General features: G+C 35.3%; 1 protein-coding gene across 3 annotated transcripts; it reads right to left on the bottom strand.

Moving 5' to 3' along the window:
• Positions 1-1671: 1671 nt before the first annotated feature.
• LOC117912872 (importin-5-like) lies at positions 1672-9608 on the bottom strand. 3 transcript variants are annotated; one of them, XM_034827641.1, is made up of 5 exons: positions 9331-9608; positions 8608-8807; positions 3066-3162; positions 2711-2777; positions 1672-2016 (listed from the first exon to the last, which is right to left on the bottom strand). In XM_034827641.1, exons 1-5 carry the CDS (start codon positions 9580-9582, stop codon positions 2009-2011), a joined length of 624 nt encoding a protein of 207 aa, XP_034683532.1. In that variant the 5' UTR covers positions 9583-9608; the 3' UTR covers positions 1672-2008. The 3 variants fall into 3 exon arrangements, with proteins under 3 accessions (XP_034683532.1, XP_034683530.1, XP_034683533.1); XM_034827639.1 differs by having other exon boundaries at positions 2706-2777; XM_034827642.1 differs by lacking the exon at positions 3066-3162 and having other exon boundaries at positions 2706-2777; positions 8610-8807.
• Between the last annotated feature and the right edge of the window lie 5664 nt (positions 9609-15272).

Raw genomic sequence — 15272 nt, forward strand, 5'->3', positions numbered from 1 at the left:
TATTTTACTTAATTTCATCTATTATATAAGGAAAATTCTAGGTTTATCTGTAATTGTACATGTCAGCAGCAAGGATGGCATGAATGTCCTTGTTCTCAAAGTAAGATAAAGTGTATATCTCGGGGACATGGGCTCTAAAATGCATGGCAACTATGATAACTGACCAATATTTGACCCATTTCGATGAACATAGAAAATGTATTTGGAGACTGGCTCAAAAAGGGATAGGAGAGTTAAGATGATCTCACTGGTGAGTCTTGGATTTGGAATTTGAAGGCCTTCTGAACTCTTAGGAATCAGATCTGCTGGTATGCTGATGCTGACAATTGATTTGGTTTATCCATACATGGGCTGGCTTGAGACTAGGTTCTAGAAAACATATGCTCACCTTGAATCACAAAATAGTGTAAGAGTGACATAACCTGAACCTAATTTTTATGAATGTTATTGTATGATGGTACTTTTAGAAAGCTGAACTCAAACCCAACCACATCAGACTTGGTGTGATCATAGTTTGATAACTATATTGCAACATCCCATTTGATGCATGCATTTTAATGGAAAATTTTCAACTACTTTAAAAGCTAGTCGCCGAAGCCAGTTCTTGGAGTGTTGCTGATTTGTGCTGTTTATAATGAAATGTGGAACCGTGCTTACATGCAGCCATTTCCTGCAAAATTCAGAGGCTTAGGTCTGCTACTAGGCAACCCATTCTAGCACCCTAGAAAAAGGAGCCTACATTGGGTAAGCAAGCTTCCTATATCAAAACGTGCAACTTGGGTTCATGTAGGAGCATCTGTATAATATTTTCCCATTTATCTGCTGCAAATGGTTCTTTGTGATTTTTCATTGTTTGAGACTTTGATCAGTAGCTGGCAGTAAAGTTTGATTGGTGTTCACTATAAGTCCATTACTTTTGTAATATGAAGGAGTGGTAATACTAGAAAATGTGGAATAGGAAACAATCGGATTCTGAAGGAGTTATGAGGTGGGATCAATTCAAGGTAATGATGCGGGAAAGTATCTAACATGATGTGGTCATTTGCATTGAAGACCGTCTGATGCACCAATAAAAAAAAAATGGTTAGATTTAGATTGAAGGAGGGATGAGAGTAGAGGAAGCCCAAGAACGGCATAGGTTAACATGGGGAGAAAACACATGATTTCATTTGATTTAACAGAGTATGCCTTTAGCAGAGCCAAATGGCAATGGGGGATTTCTGTATCAAAGCTGAAATAGTTGGGATTTAAGGATTTTATGAGTTGGGTAATAGTCAATTTTGTTGATTTGTTGTCAATCTTTGGGGGCACTGTTGGAGAGAGTAAAATTACAGATAGTTTGAACATCGTGCTCATGTGGCATGCCTGTGGCAACACACAGTAAAATGTGATCATCCCATCTCAAGAATCACCTCACGCGTAATGCGCAACAAGGGTATAGCTCGTGATGTGAGCAATCAAAGCTCCGCTTGTGTAAAAAGAGATACCCTAATCCCACATTCAGGGTATATTCATTCCAGGCATGAACAAGTGTGGATCCCACCAGGAAAAAAAGAAGGCAAAATCTTACTCATGAGAATAAATATGGGCTCTGGCGAACTCTCAATGAGAAAGACGGCTATCAAGGGGCAAAACAAAAGTAGTTGAAGAAACAAATATGGTAATTGTGTCTTTATCCAAAAAAAAAAACGAAGTTTACCATTGAACATCTAGTTTCAAACATTTATGGGCATCACATCCATTTTCAAATCAAGGAGAACGATGGCAAAAAGCACCCCTTCACAATGTAAGTTTGGACTAATTTAAGTGTGTCTTCGAATCGTAGGCATAATCTGTGTATGAGACAACACCTTACAAAGTTAAAAGCCAGTCTATATATTCTTAGTGCTTCCCAACAGTTGTCTCCTGAAAAGCACAATAGCATGTTCTTTAGAAGACATCTGGATGGAAATGGCCAGGGATGGAGCTACTTTGCTGAGCCTGCCTCAGGTGCATTGAGAGTGCATAGTTATTCACCTGTTACACCATCACAAGATCAAATAATAGTGTCATTGCACCTGGTTGATAACAGTAACAACAACAATAACAACAATAACAACAACAAATATCTAATACAAATTCATAAAATTAACAAATGATGATTCTAATTGTGGATACATTCTTCCTCATAAGGTAAAATCAATATTCAGGCAGTGATCCAATTACCAGCCAATCTTTTGGTCACTCCCAGCCATGCATCCTGCTTCCATTTCAGGATGTACTACTCTCTCAGCTTCACTCTATATCCCTTTTACCTCGATTTCAGGATCATCCCTCATTTGGATTATCAAATCGAGCATACATTTAATGATCTATAGATGAGCTAGGTCTGATGCAAACCAGATGATTCATTCAGATGTACAAATGGATCTAGTAAGGGTAAGCCCACATTAAACCTAGTCTGCTCTTTTACCTAAAGTATATTTATTGTATGAACTTTGCTTTATATGAGCCTTGCAAATGGAAAGTGCCATCATTCTACATGAACCATTTCTCAATTTCCTATATACATTTACTATTTAAGTCAGAAAATGGTACGCTTAGAAAATGCATACCAACTTTTCACATCAAAAACTAAACATAAGAGAAACCTCAATCAAGAATCAAAAAAGGCAGAAACCAAGAAATCATATAAAGAACCAAATGTTTGAGATGTATTATTGTACCTCACCAGCATATAATTCATCAACCTGGAACTGATTGGGAGATAAAACTCCAATTTCATCAGCATAATAATCCTGCAATCAAAGATTAAGCAGTTAAGAAATTAGCATAAAGGATGTCACGAATATTTAGAATCTTTCAAACCAAAACAGTGATCATAAAGACCCTAAAGAAAACTTTAATATGCACAACAATTCTTCAAAGTTAATTATTTGAATAACACTACATTGATGGAAAATGGAACGTGGTGTATAGAACCAGGTGCAAATATCTACAATGAGAAAATAATGCCTGCCAATGTAATTTAATTGAGTTCGGAAAGAAAGACAAAAAACAAATAATACTTGAAAGAAATACTTTACCTTCTTGCTAGCCATAAAATAAATCCTGTCACCTTTCTTTATAGTCCCATCAATGACTCGAAAATATACGATCACTCCTCTATATGGATCATAGTAACTGAAAAGGTTTGAAGAAATGATATTTATACACACCCAAATAATGCAAAGGCTAATATGTTATATGCTGAAATTAAAATAGCAAAGAGAAAACAAAAGAAGAATGCATGGAATAGGACAATTTGTTTTCAACATTAAAAAGCCCTATAATTTTGGGCCAAAATATGAAAGTTTATTATTTATGTTGTGAAAATATAATTTTATAAATGTTTTCTGAAACTTTTACATCAGCTGTTATTTAGACAACAGCAGCATTTAATTCCACAATAAATTCACAAGAGTTGGACACGCAACATTTTGCACCAGCATCCCTCTTTTTACGCATATCTCAATCCAAAAAGAACAAACCAAACCAAACCCCACTCCCCAACACAAATAAAAAAGGCAAGAAAAAAAGCCTCTTCTCCTTTCAGTCTTTCAAATGTTCATTTATTTTCTTAGCAGCCACATTCATGCTTATGTTTACATTCGGACTTACGCCTATCGAAAAAGGTAAAAATCAATTTCTGCATCATCCAAGGTTCCACTTCATTGATATGTTTCAGCCAATTCAAATATGAAGACATTTCAGAAATGCAATGTACAAGGCATGACTTTTAGAAATGGATTCTGAATTGCCAAGGTTACACAGCTTCCTTTTTCCAAGTTCAACTTTTACACAACCTTTTGTATCACCATAAGAAGTATATGGTAGTCAATTTCTATTTGGAAAATGTGTATCTATAAAAAAATTTGTCATGTAAGCTAGCAAACTCATTAGCTTGCATGTTCAATAAAATCACTAAGATTATAACATAATTAACTGGCATGTATGATATGCATTTGTTTATTCATTATGTAAGAATACTAGTATTGAATGTGATCCAAACTTTCATTCAATAATAAGAGAAGAGAGACCATGCATTATACAGGACAAGTGACAGACCATTAGAGCATAATTGAACTTGAGTTCATGAATGTTGAGAAGTTCAACCATGATGTGTGAGTCAGATACCTATCAAATATTAAAGCCCTCAAAGGTCTTTCTACAGTATCACAGGATGGGGAATCCTTAACTAAGGTAGTACCTAGGGTCCCTTAAGGTAGTACCTAAGGGCCATTAAGGTAGTACCTAAAGGCTCTTAACGTAGTACCTAAGGTACAGTCCCAAAAAACAAAGGGTGGACAACTTTAGCACACAAGAGAAGCACATAATGGCATGGTATAAGGGTCACAAAGGAAGGCTCGAGGCTTAGGAGAGGTAGAATTCAAGTTTAGTTAAGGTAGTACCTAAGGTCCCTTAAGGTAGTACATAAGGTCCCTTAAGGTAGTACCTAAGGGCCATTAAGGTAGTACCTAAGGGCTCTTAAGGTAGTACCTAAGTTACAGTCCCAAAAAACCAATGGTGGACCACTTCAACACTGAAGACAACCACATAATGGGATGCTATAAGGGTCACCAAGGAAGACCCGAGGCTTGGGAGAGGTTGAGTTCAAGTTTACCTTAAGGTAGTACCTCAAGGCCACTAAGGTGGTACCTAAAGGTCCTTAAGGTAGTACCTAAGGTACAGTCCCAAAAAACCTTTGGTGGACCACTTCAACACTCAAGAAAACCACATAATGGGATGCTCTAAGGGTCACAAAGGAAGACTCGAGGCTTGGGAGAGGTTGAGTTCAAGTTTAGCTAAGGTAGTACCTAGAGTCCCTTAAGGTAGTACCTAAAGGCCCTTAAGGTAGTACCTAAGGTACAGTCCCAAAAAACCTTTGGTGGACCACTTCAACACTCAAGAAAACCACATAATGGGATGCTCTAAGGGTCACAAAGGAAGACTCGAGGCTTGGGAGAGGTTGAGTTCAAGTTTAGCTAAGGTAGTACCTAGGGTCCCTTAAGGTAGTACCTAAAGGCCATTAAGGTAGTACCTAAGGGCCCTTAAGGTAGTACCTAAGGTACAGTCCCAAAAAACCTTTGGTGGACCACTTCAACACTCAAGAGAACCACATAATGGGATGCTCTAAGGGTCACAAAGGAAGACTCGAGGCTTGGGAGAGGTTGAGTTCATGTTTACCTAAAGGTAGTACCTAAAGGCCATTAAGGTAGTACCTAAGGGCCCTTAAGGTAGTATCTAAGGTACAGTCCCAAAAAACCTTTGGTGGACCTCTTGAGCACTCAAGAGAACGACATAATGGGATGCTCTAAGGGTCACAAAGGAAGACCCGAGGCTTGGGAGAGGTTAAGTTGAAGTTTAGTTAAGGTAGTACCTAAAGGCCATTAAGGTAGTACCTAAGGTACAATCCCAAAAAACCTTTGGTGGACCACTTCAACACTCAAGAGAACCACATAATGGGATGCTCTAAGGGTCACAAAGGAAGACCCAAGGCTTGGGAGAGGTTGAGTTCAAGTTTAGCTAAGGTAGTACCTAAAGTCCCTTAAGGTAGTACCTAAAGGCTATTAAGGTAGTACCTAAAGGCCATTAAGGTAGTACCTAAAGGCCCTTAAGGTAGTACCTAAGGTACAGTCCCAAAAAACCTTTGGTGGACCACTTCAACACTCAAGAAAACCACATAATGGGATGCTCTAAGGGTCACAAAGGAAGACTCGAGGCTTGGGAGAGGTTGAGTTCAAGTTTAGCTAAGGTAGTACCTAAAGGCCATTAAGGTAGTACCTAAGGGCCCTTAAGGTAGTACCTAAGGTACAGTCCCAAAAAACCTTTGGTGGACCACTTCAACACTCAAGAGAACCATATAATGGGATGCTCTAAGGGTCACAAAGGAAGACTCGAGGCTTGGGAGAAGTTTAGTTCATGTTTACCTTAAGGTAGTACCTAAAGGCCATTAAGGTAGTACCTAAGGGCCCTTAAGGTAGTACCTAAGGTACAATCCCAAAAAACCTATGGTGGACCACTTCAACACTCAAGAGAACCACATAATGGGATGCTCTAAGGGTCACAAAGGAAGACCCCAGGCTTAGGAGAGGTTGAGTTCAAGTTTAGCTAAGGTAGTACCTAGAATCCCTTAAGGTAGTACCTAAAGGCCCTTAAGGTAGTACCTAAGGTACAGTCCTAAAAAACCTTTGGTGGACCACTTCAACACTCAAGAGAACCACATAATGGAATGGTCTAAGGGTCACAAAGGAAGACTCGAGGCTTGGGAGAGGTTGAGTTCAAGTTTAACTAAGGTAGTACCTAGGGTCCCTTAAGGTAGCATCTAAAGGCCATTAAGGTAGTACCTAAGGGCCCTTAAGGTAGTACCTAAAGTACAGTCCCAAAAAACCTTTGGTGGACCACTTCAACACTCAAGAGAACCATATAATGAGATGCTCTAAGGGTTACAAAGGAAGACTCGAGGCTTGGGACAGGTTGAGTTCAAGTTTAGCTAAAGTAGTACCTAGGGTCCCTTAAGGTAGTACCTAAAGGCCATTAAGGTAGTATCTAAGGGCCCTTAAGGTAGTACCTAAGTTACAGTCCCAAAAAACCTTTGGTGGACCTCTTGAGCACTCAAGAGAACCACATAATGGGATGCTCTAAGGGTCACAAAGGGGAACCCAAGAAGCAAAATCCGGGAGAAATTTGTTCCGGTTCACATATGAGTCTGTTGAGTTGGCCCCAAGGGGAAGGCATTTTCGGTATGAAATAACACCTCGGACCAGAGTGCATGAAAAGGAAAAATTTTCTTGAAATAGTGGACATATCTTGGGTTATGCAAACTTGGGTTTTGAAAACAATATTATTGGGAAATGGGGCCCCAAAACACAACTTTCCCTTCATAATTCCTGTGTTCATGGTGTACTTCCATTTTTGCTAGACGCCTTCTAATAAAATTTTATTTTCCTATTAACAAAAAATTCACAACTGCAACCAAAATCTCTAGCAACCAATTCTCTAATGAATGACCTATCTAATTCTATGTAATTTATTTCATAAAGTCATATTGGTTCTAACATGTTCAATGACCCTAGCAATCCAATCTGTAGTTAGAAACTAGATAGGAGAAAAAAAAAATTTCACATATAAAATGTGCAACACCTTTTATCAACTATCTCACACATAAAAATATTTCATACATACATACAAAAATTACCTAATCAATATATCGAAAGAAGACTATAAGCGTGTAAAAGCACCTTTTATCAACTCATTTTTTATACAAGAGGGAAGAGAAATGGAAGGTAACCAAAGGAGACCCATAAAAAACAAATAAATAAAGAAAATTACATTTAATGGGGAACCTCAAAAAGACTTGAAATCCTTCCAAACTTGTGTCCAAAAAAATATTTTCCATGTAAAGAAAGATATGGAACAAAATAAAATTGGATTTGAAGCTTCTTGGAGAGAACTATTTGAAAATTTACGATATAAAGGGGGGAAAACCTAAAAGAAAAGGGACAGTTTGGATTATCTTGTGAAAATGTGTCATGTTATATCACATGATATGAAATAATATATAACACGATATTTGATATTGTGCAATACAACCTACTTTTCCTATTGATTTGATAGGAATAGATACATCTTGCATGATACAAGTATACAACCCTCCACCCTTTGCAATGTGATATCATCTATCAATCAATTAGGCCTTTGGCAGTCCTCTTGATTGCAAATGCTTCCAACACCCCGACAAAAAGAACTTAAACCCAAAAAAAAAAAAAAAAAATCTTTTTCCCCATAATTTCTGAACATACCATGTTCCAAAATTTTAAACAGGAAAAAAATTCAAACCCGTTATCATTCAAAACTAAAGCATAATTTTCCAACAACACATCAAATACATCCATACCACGATTCCCACGTGCTGTTTTTTCCCACTATGATCTTCTCTTATAAAATAATCCATATGGCAATTACATTTCCTTTTAGGTTTCTCACCTCATAAAGAGCATAATCAGTTATTGCCACAATTCATCTCATGGAATTGGAGGTAAAATGAATAAGTTATGTTGTGTTAACAAGATTTAACAAATACGTAAAGAGATTTGAAAGGACCACCAGCATACCAGATCAGAAATACCTACTTATTCTGAGGGCAAAAAATTCAAATATTGGAAAGCAACCACAGTCCAGTAAACCAAACTGTAAAGAACCTATTCACTACTCTTGGGGGCATTTCCTATTTTAGTTCTAAGTGCCGAAATATCCAGACTTCTACATCGACAAAATCACCCATTACAGATAATAAAATTAGAAAAGCATTTTGCCTATGAGAAAAAAGTTACCAAGATTGATCCAGACATAAAAATTATAACTATGTTTACAAAATTCAAAAAAAGAAAAATATAAGTGACTCGGCATCTAGAAGGCATAATGTAGCCATCGAATAAACAAACAAACAAAGAAACAAATAAGATAACCACGTAATAGTTTGCATCCATGAGAACAAGATAAAATTTTTGCCCGTTAAAATATAACAAGATAACATTCATAACTGGTTAAGATATAGACAAAAACACGCATAAAAAATTACGAACCTACACCTGTGGATTCTGGAAGTCATCCATAGATGCAGCTAGAGCTGGTAGCACTCGTTGATGGTACTGAACTTGCAAATCTGGGCCCATGTCTGTGGACAGTTGCCCAATGGCATTAATAGCTGCCCATCGCACACGAGGATGGGGATTTGGGAATGTATTCAAAACCATTGTCACCATTTGCTCCAAATTTTTTATCATCACCTGAAAATAAATAGTCAGAATGAATAACTATAGTAGCATGTAGGGACTATTATGATTTATTTCTAATAAATACAAACAAACAAGCAACACAGACAAACTAACAACCTATACTAACAAACCATATTAACAATGTATTCCCATTATTGTTTCCTCTCATTTCAAAACAAATTGACCACCTTTCAACCCATACTCCAAATGTTAAATATTCACCTTCCTTAGTGTGGGAAGTATGTGTTTTAACAAAGGTAGTAAATAATTTTCCTTAATGAAAATTGGGTTAAATACTTCACAACCAAACTCACTTACCAGAATTATGCTAAATTCCGGATAAACTCCACCAAGTGAGCAGTTAGAATACAAAAAATCCTATGAGATTTTTATAAAGTACTTTGGAAAAAGAAGAAAGAAAAAACAATTTAAGAGAAAAGAACAACTCCATGAAATCCTATGAGAATTTAATCAAAGTACTTTTGAAAAAAAAAAAAAACAAAGCAAAATTAAAAGAAAATAACAATTCCAATACCTTTGAACAGACTTTTGCGATCTGAGCAAGAGCAATCAGAGTTGCATGGTGTTTTTGCCACTCCGGCACATCCAAATATGCCGGCAAAAGCTCTGAAGCAACAGGTACAATCATATTCCCACCCAATGAAATAGCTAACCTATCCAAACACTCCTGCCCAGCACTGTAATTACTGCTCTCATTCGCATCCTCGTCCTCGCTATCCGCACTATGCCACCCTGGATCATCCTCAATATCCAACAACATCTTCATCAATATAGCAAAAAGCCTACTTATAAACTACGACAACTTCCTCATCATCCCAGGTGCGCGCTCCCTCGCCTCTGCCAGAGCTATCACGAACTCCACCGCCAAATGTCGCGTTCCCTCCTCCAGGGTCTCAGCCTTCGCAATCTGTAACATAGACCCCACCACATCCACCAACTGCAGTCTCAGAAACCACGGCTCTGTCCCGACCAATTCGATCAACAACTTGAGCGCCTCTTTTGTCGTCGCCTTCTGCCCACAATTCAACGCCTCTGTTATCGTGCGCATCATCGCCGGCAACAAGTCCTGAAACCGATCCCGGTCCGTCGAACTCGACAAACACTGAATGAAATTAATTGCATCGCTCAAGGCCGCGATTTTCACATTGGAGCTCAACGACGACGTCAGACTCTGCAAAAACATCTGAGTATGGATGCTTGATATGAGAAACTAGGGTTTCCTCGATGTACTGCGCCAACTGCGCAAAAATCAAGAACACTGCCTCCTGAAGCTTCGTCGAATCGAAGGTCACGCACTGAAACATAAACGACAACAGATTCGGCCACCCGTTCTCCAGCAAAATCGACGACGCCAACTCCGAAACGGTGTCGCACAGCTTCTTCGAAATGCTCTTCGCCTTCTTCCGCTGAATACACCCTAACAAAATTGATTTCAACGATAACTGAGTGGATGCACTGAGCATTAGGTTTACGATTTTCATTGGCTCCCAAAAACTGGAAATGGAATATCGAAATTGGGAATTTCATGAGATGGGATTAGGGCAAAATGACCAGAAGTGAGAGAGACTCACTACTTTTGGTTCTCGGGTCGGGTTTCTTTGTGCTTCAGCTTTGAGAACGAGTTCAAGTTTCAAATTGTTCTGCTGACATGGAAAGGATTTGCTGATGAGATGGAGAAATTTAGGGGCAATCTGGGAAGAGTAAAAATAAACAGGAAATAGTGCACGTTTTGGATATTATTTTACCAATTAACAGTGACATCTCATATTTTATACACTTGGATTTTCATAACCATATATATTCCGTATCAAGAGCCCAAAACCTAACTTTCCCATTAAAATTTGGTTTTTATCGATAATATTTTATGAATTAAAATTAATTTGATAAGATAAATTATTAATAATTTTAATTATTTAAATAAATTAATGTTAATAAAAGAAAGTTGTTACCACATATTTTTAATAAAATTTTAGAAATTAGATCTCAAATAAAATATTTTATTGATATTTTAATTTGGACCCCAGTGCTTCTGATGGTCCAAATTGAAACTGGATGTGATCCAATAGTCAAAATTGAACCTTAAACTATGTGATAATATGTATAAATTATTGATATTTACTAAAATAAGTTTTTCATAAAACTTCATCATGAGTGTATAAGTACAACTGACATAATATAATTATATTTAATATCACAAATCATATTATATATATATATATATATCAAATTCTTCACAAAAACAACTTTAAATTGTTTATTATACTTTTAATTACATTAATACGAGGTTTTTTTATATTTCCATAAGTTTTGATCAATTTTTTGCTTATCAAAATTTTTTTCCAAAATATCCATCGATATTTCTCCGATATATCCGTAAAATCAAGTTATCGATATATCCGTGATTACCGATATTTTCATCATTGGTAGTATCTACTAAATAAGTTGAGGGAATTATGAAAAATAAATAATTAAACATGAATACTGATGAAAGTATGATATAATATTGAAATGATGAAAATAGATTACAAAGATAAATATAATTGGTACATGAAAAATGTACAAATCAATTTATTAAAAATATGTTTCATTTGTTAAATATCACAATAAAATTTCAAGAAATGTCTAAAGAGTTTAAAAACAATTTCAAATTAGTGATTTCAATTTATTTATTCATAAAATTTTAATTATTTATTAGAAACTTTGATTTTTATTAAATACGAATTTATTTGCAAAATGACTTTTCTTGTTTTTATTAAAGGAGGTTTTAGAATGAAATTTCACTAAAATTATTCAATTTGAGTCTATTTACAAGAAATGATTTTTATTTACCTTTGCTAACAAAAAAAAAAAAGAAAGTATTTTTACAATTTTATTTACAAAATTATTTCAATTTAATTTTTTTATAATTTATAAATTATTTAAAAATTTATAAAAGAATGTTTCAATTCGATTTTATTTACAAATGAATTGAATTTTATTATTTTTTATTGAAACCAAGAGTTTTACAATTTTATTTACAAAAGAATATTCCAACATAAATAAAAAATTTATAAAATTATTTACAAAAATACTTTAGTAAGAGTTCAGCTCTCTTTTCTTCAATAAAATCTAGTCTTCCACGTGTCAAGCATCCATGCTCAGCTATGAGAGGTGACAGAATGGGCCCATGCATGATTGAAGATGAGTCCTAAGTCAATGACATATCAAGCCCAAAGTCCAAATCAAATAAATTAAATTAGGCCCAACCAATAAAAATGGGTGTCCAATCTAATGGGCCTAAATCATGCAACTCAACAATCCAAAGCCCAATAATCAATAAACCCAACAACAAGCCCAATAAAAGAAATCCAATGAAATAAACAATGGTCCAAGTTCAAAATAATGAACAATAATCTCAAATAAAACTGTAGACCCCTCAAAGGTTTTTTCTCTTTTTTTACCACCTCTCATTGGGACCGGGTAAATGAGGCCTTTCCTTTAAAGCATTGGAGCAGTTGGTAGAGGGGACGACTGGAACGAGATAGAGGAAAATGATGGTCTGAGTAAGAGCAGGGAGTCGATAGAGGCTTGCTTGAAAAGAAAGAGCACGAGAGTTTGCAAGTAAAGGAGGAGGGTGAGTCAGCTGATTCAGGGGGACTGAGACGTGAGGGTGTTTGGGGGCAGGTGAGGTTTGACTTAGAAGAAAATATAGAGGGAGTGGGGTGGAAGAAATTGGAGAGAGGTTTTTTGAGAGTTTGAGAGAAAAATATAGGAGGTGTGAAGGATTACCAGAAAAAAAAAAAAAAAAAAAAAAAAAAAAAAACTGAGGAAGGAGAGCTGAAAAAAGCAATTCTTTGCTCGAGGAGGGCTTTCCAGGTATGACTACTATAACTTCTTGTTTTCTCATTCTTACACCGCTTTATTTTCATTTTCAGTTGTCTTTCTGAGCATCAATTTGTTGTTTTGGTGTGGATAGGAAAAACTATTTGTTTGTTTTCGTTGAACTCAGTCTTCTATGTGCATGCTCTGTTTTTGGATTTTCTTTGCCTTTCCCCGTACGAGATTGACGCATGAATTTGTTTTTGAACTTGACATGTGAGACTTGTGCTCATTTTCTTTGTTAATCCCACTTGTCTTGTGCTCATGTACGTCACTTGAAATGAGGCTCTGTACATTTATGTGCTTCATGTTCTCCTATTTGCCCAATCCTCATTGTTCACTTTGATTATCGTTTTTGCTGTCATTCCTATATTTTTGCTGGGGTTGGTGGATTATTTGATCTGGGGTTTGGTGAAAACGAGTGGAGCTGTGCTCGTGGCTTTTGCTTTCCTACCGATGGTTTGTTGCTCAAAAAAGAAATGAGGTGTTGGATTTTCAGGGAAGTTGCAAAAGAGTGGAATGTCACCAGAGAAAAGAACTCCAAGAGGTTAAGATGCAAATAATAGACTGATTTTCTTTGACAGTTGTGACTTTGTGTTTGATTTAGAAGACTTATCGAGGAGTGTGTGAGATTTGCAAAAACAATAAAAATGAAATGGATGAGAGAAAAGAAAAGAAAGTGCGAGAAACTAAGAGAAAATCAGTTGAGGATGAGGATCCGGGGAATGCGAGGATCGCATATATCATGGACCTGGACAGTATAACTCCTGCATACCCACCTGAGATGCTCTAAACACACGCACGCTAACTGAACCAGTCGTCGTGGGATGTGGTGACCTTCCCAGCCGATTCCACCTTCACACTCCCGTTGGAAAATCAGTTTGATGAAGATGATAGCTTTACTGCGAATGGGAGTGTAGAGAAAACAGAGTTGCTGAGAAAATGTTTCTGAAATGAGCTGCGGCTGCTTTGCATAGGAGAATTCTTTTCCCTTCCCAAATTGTTGCTGCTTCTCGCCATGCAAAAATCACTAATGCGTTCGCCGCTTCGCTTTCAAGTAAAATGGAATACTTAAATCAATACGGTTATGAAAGTTCTACTTGGAGGGGACGTCACAAGGATATTTGGCTTTGGCTTTTTTCTTTATCTCTGTACATGCTGTCCTAAAAAAAAAAGGTTTATGTGCATGAAATATCCAACAACTATGGGAGTTTGCATAGGGTATTGTGCCAAATGTCGGTGGGCTGTGGGAAAAGATCTTTGATTTTTAAATTGAGTAGTGGGAAATGAAGAAGTTTAGAGTAGATGCATGGAAGCCATCATGGATTCACGAATATGGTTCCTCAACTACATGGGCCCCACTTCTACATGGCCATGCATGGCCTTTAACGTGTCATCCTCTCAGTTTTTCTTCATCTTTTGGTGTTAAAATTTATTTTTTTTATTTTTATTTTTTTTAAAAAATCAATTCTCAATTCATTTCCAATTTTGATTTTTCAAACTTCCATTTTCTTTCAAAAATCCAATTCTTAAATTAAAATTTTAAAACTCCAAACTCTCAAATAATTTTCAAAATTCCAATTTCTTTCAAATTTAATTTCCAAAATTCCAATTCTTAAATTTAATTTTCCAATTTTTAAATAATTTTCGAAACTCCAATTTCTTTCAAATTTAATTTTTAAAATCCCAATTTTTAAATTTAATTTTCAAAACTTCCATTTTCAAATAATTCTTCAGAATTCCAATTTTTTAAATTTAATTTTCAAGAAATCCTATTCTCAAGTAATTTTTCCAAGTTCCAATTTTCATAACTTCCAATTTCAAATTATTTTTCCAAAATTCCAATTTTCAAATTTAGTTCTTAAAAATTCCATTTTCAAATAATTTTCCAAAGTTCCAATTTCCAAGTTTAAATTTCCAAAAATTCCATTTTCTTAAATTTAATTTTCAAATTTCCATTCTTAAATAATTTTTAAAACTTCCATTTTTAAATAATTCTTCAAAATTCCAATTTCCAAATTCCAAAATTCCAATTTTCACATTTATTTAATTATTATTATTATTATTATATTTTTTATTTATTTTTAAATTCCATTCTCAAATAATTATTCAAAATTCCATTTTTTTTAAATTCAAATTTCAAAACTCCAATTTTTAAATAATTTCGAGACTTCAATTTTCAAAACTCTAGATTTTCAAATAATTTTTATTCCATCCCAGACCCTTTCGCATGAGAATACATGGCCACCCTCAGCATGCAATCCCAAAGGCCACATGTTCTCATTTTTTTAATCCCACACACTTATTTTTAAAACTTGATTTTCATAAATTTGTCTTTCAAATGGTTTTAATTCTTTTAAATTTATTTATTAATTTGTTTATTCATATGATCTAATTATTTTATTTATTCATCTTTTATTTATATTATTATTTCACTATATTTTATTTATTTATTTGTCATTATTATTATTATTGTTGTTGTTGTTGTTTTTTTTTTTTTTTTTTCTTTTCTTCATTAAAATCCTGAGTCACCAAAACTTAATTTTTTTTAATAAACTTGCTACCTTTTCTTTCAAGCAAGCATTTTCATAAATTTTT

This window comes from Vitis riparia, chromosome 4 (assembly GCF_004353265.1).
Source record: "Vitis riparia cultivar Riparia Gloire de Montpellier isolate 1030 chromosome 4, EGFV_Vit.rip_1.0, whole genome shotgun sequence".
In the NCBI taxonomy this organism is placed as follows: Eukaryota; Viridiplantae; Streptophyta; class Magnoliopsida; order Vitales; family Vitaceae; genus Vitis; species Vitis riparia.

What these genes read in the sequence shown, in the direction of transcription:
- LOC117912872 (XM_034827639.1), bottom strand. Translation starts at nt 9,582, where the DNA reads ATGAAGATGTTGTTGGATATTGAGGATGATCCAGGGTGGCATAGTGCG. An exon ending in GACTTCCAGAATCCACAGGT is followed by an intron (nt 3,163 to 8,607) that starts GTAGGTTCGTAA and finishes AAACCTTTTCAG; the next exon opens with TTACTATGATCCATATAGAG. An exon ending in ATGAATTATATGCTGGTGAG is followed by an intron (nt 2,017 to 2,705) that starts GTACAATAATAC and finishes ATGGTGTAACAG; the next exon opens with GTGAATAACTATGCACTCTC.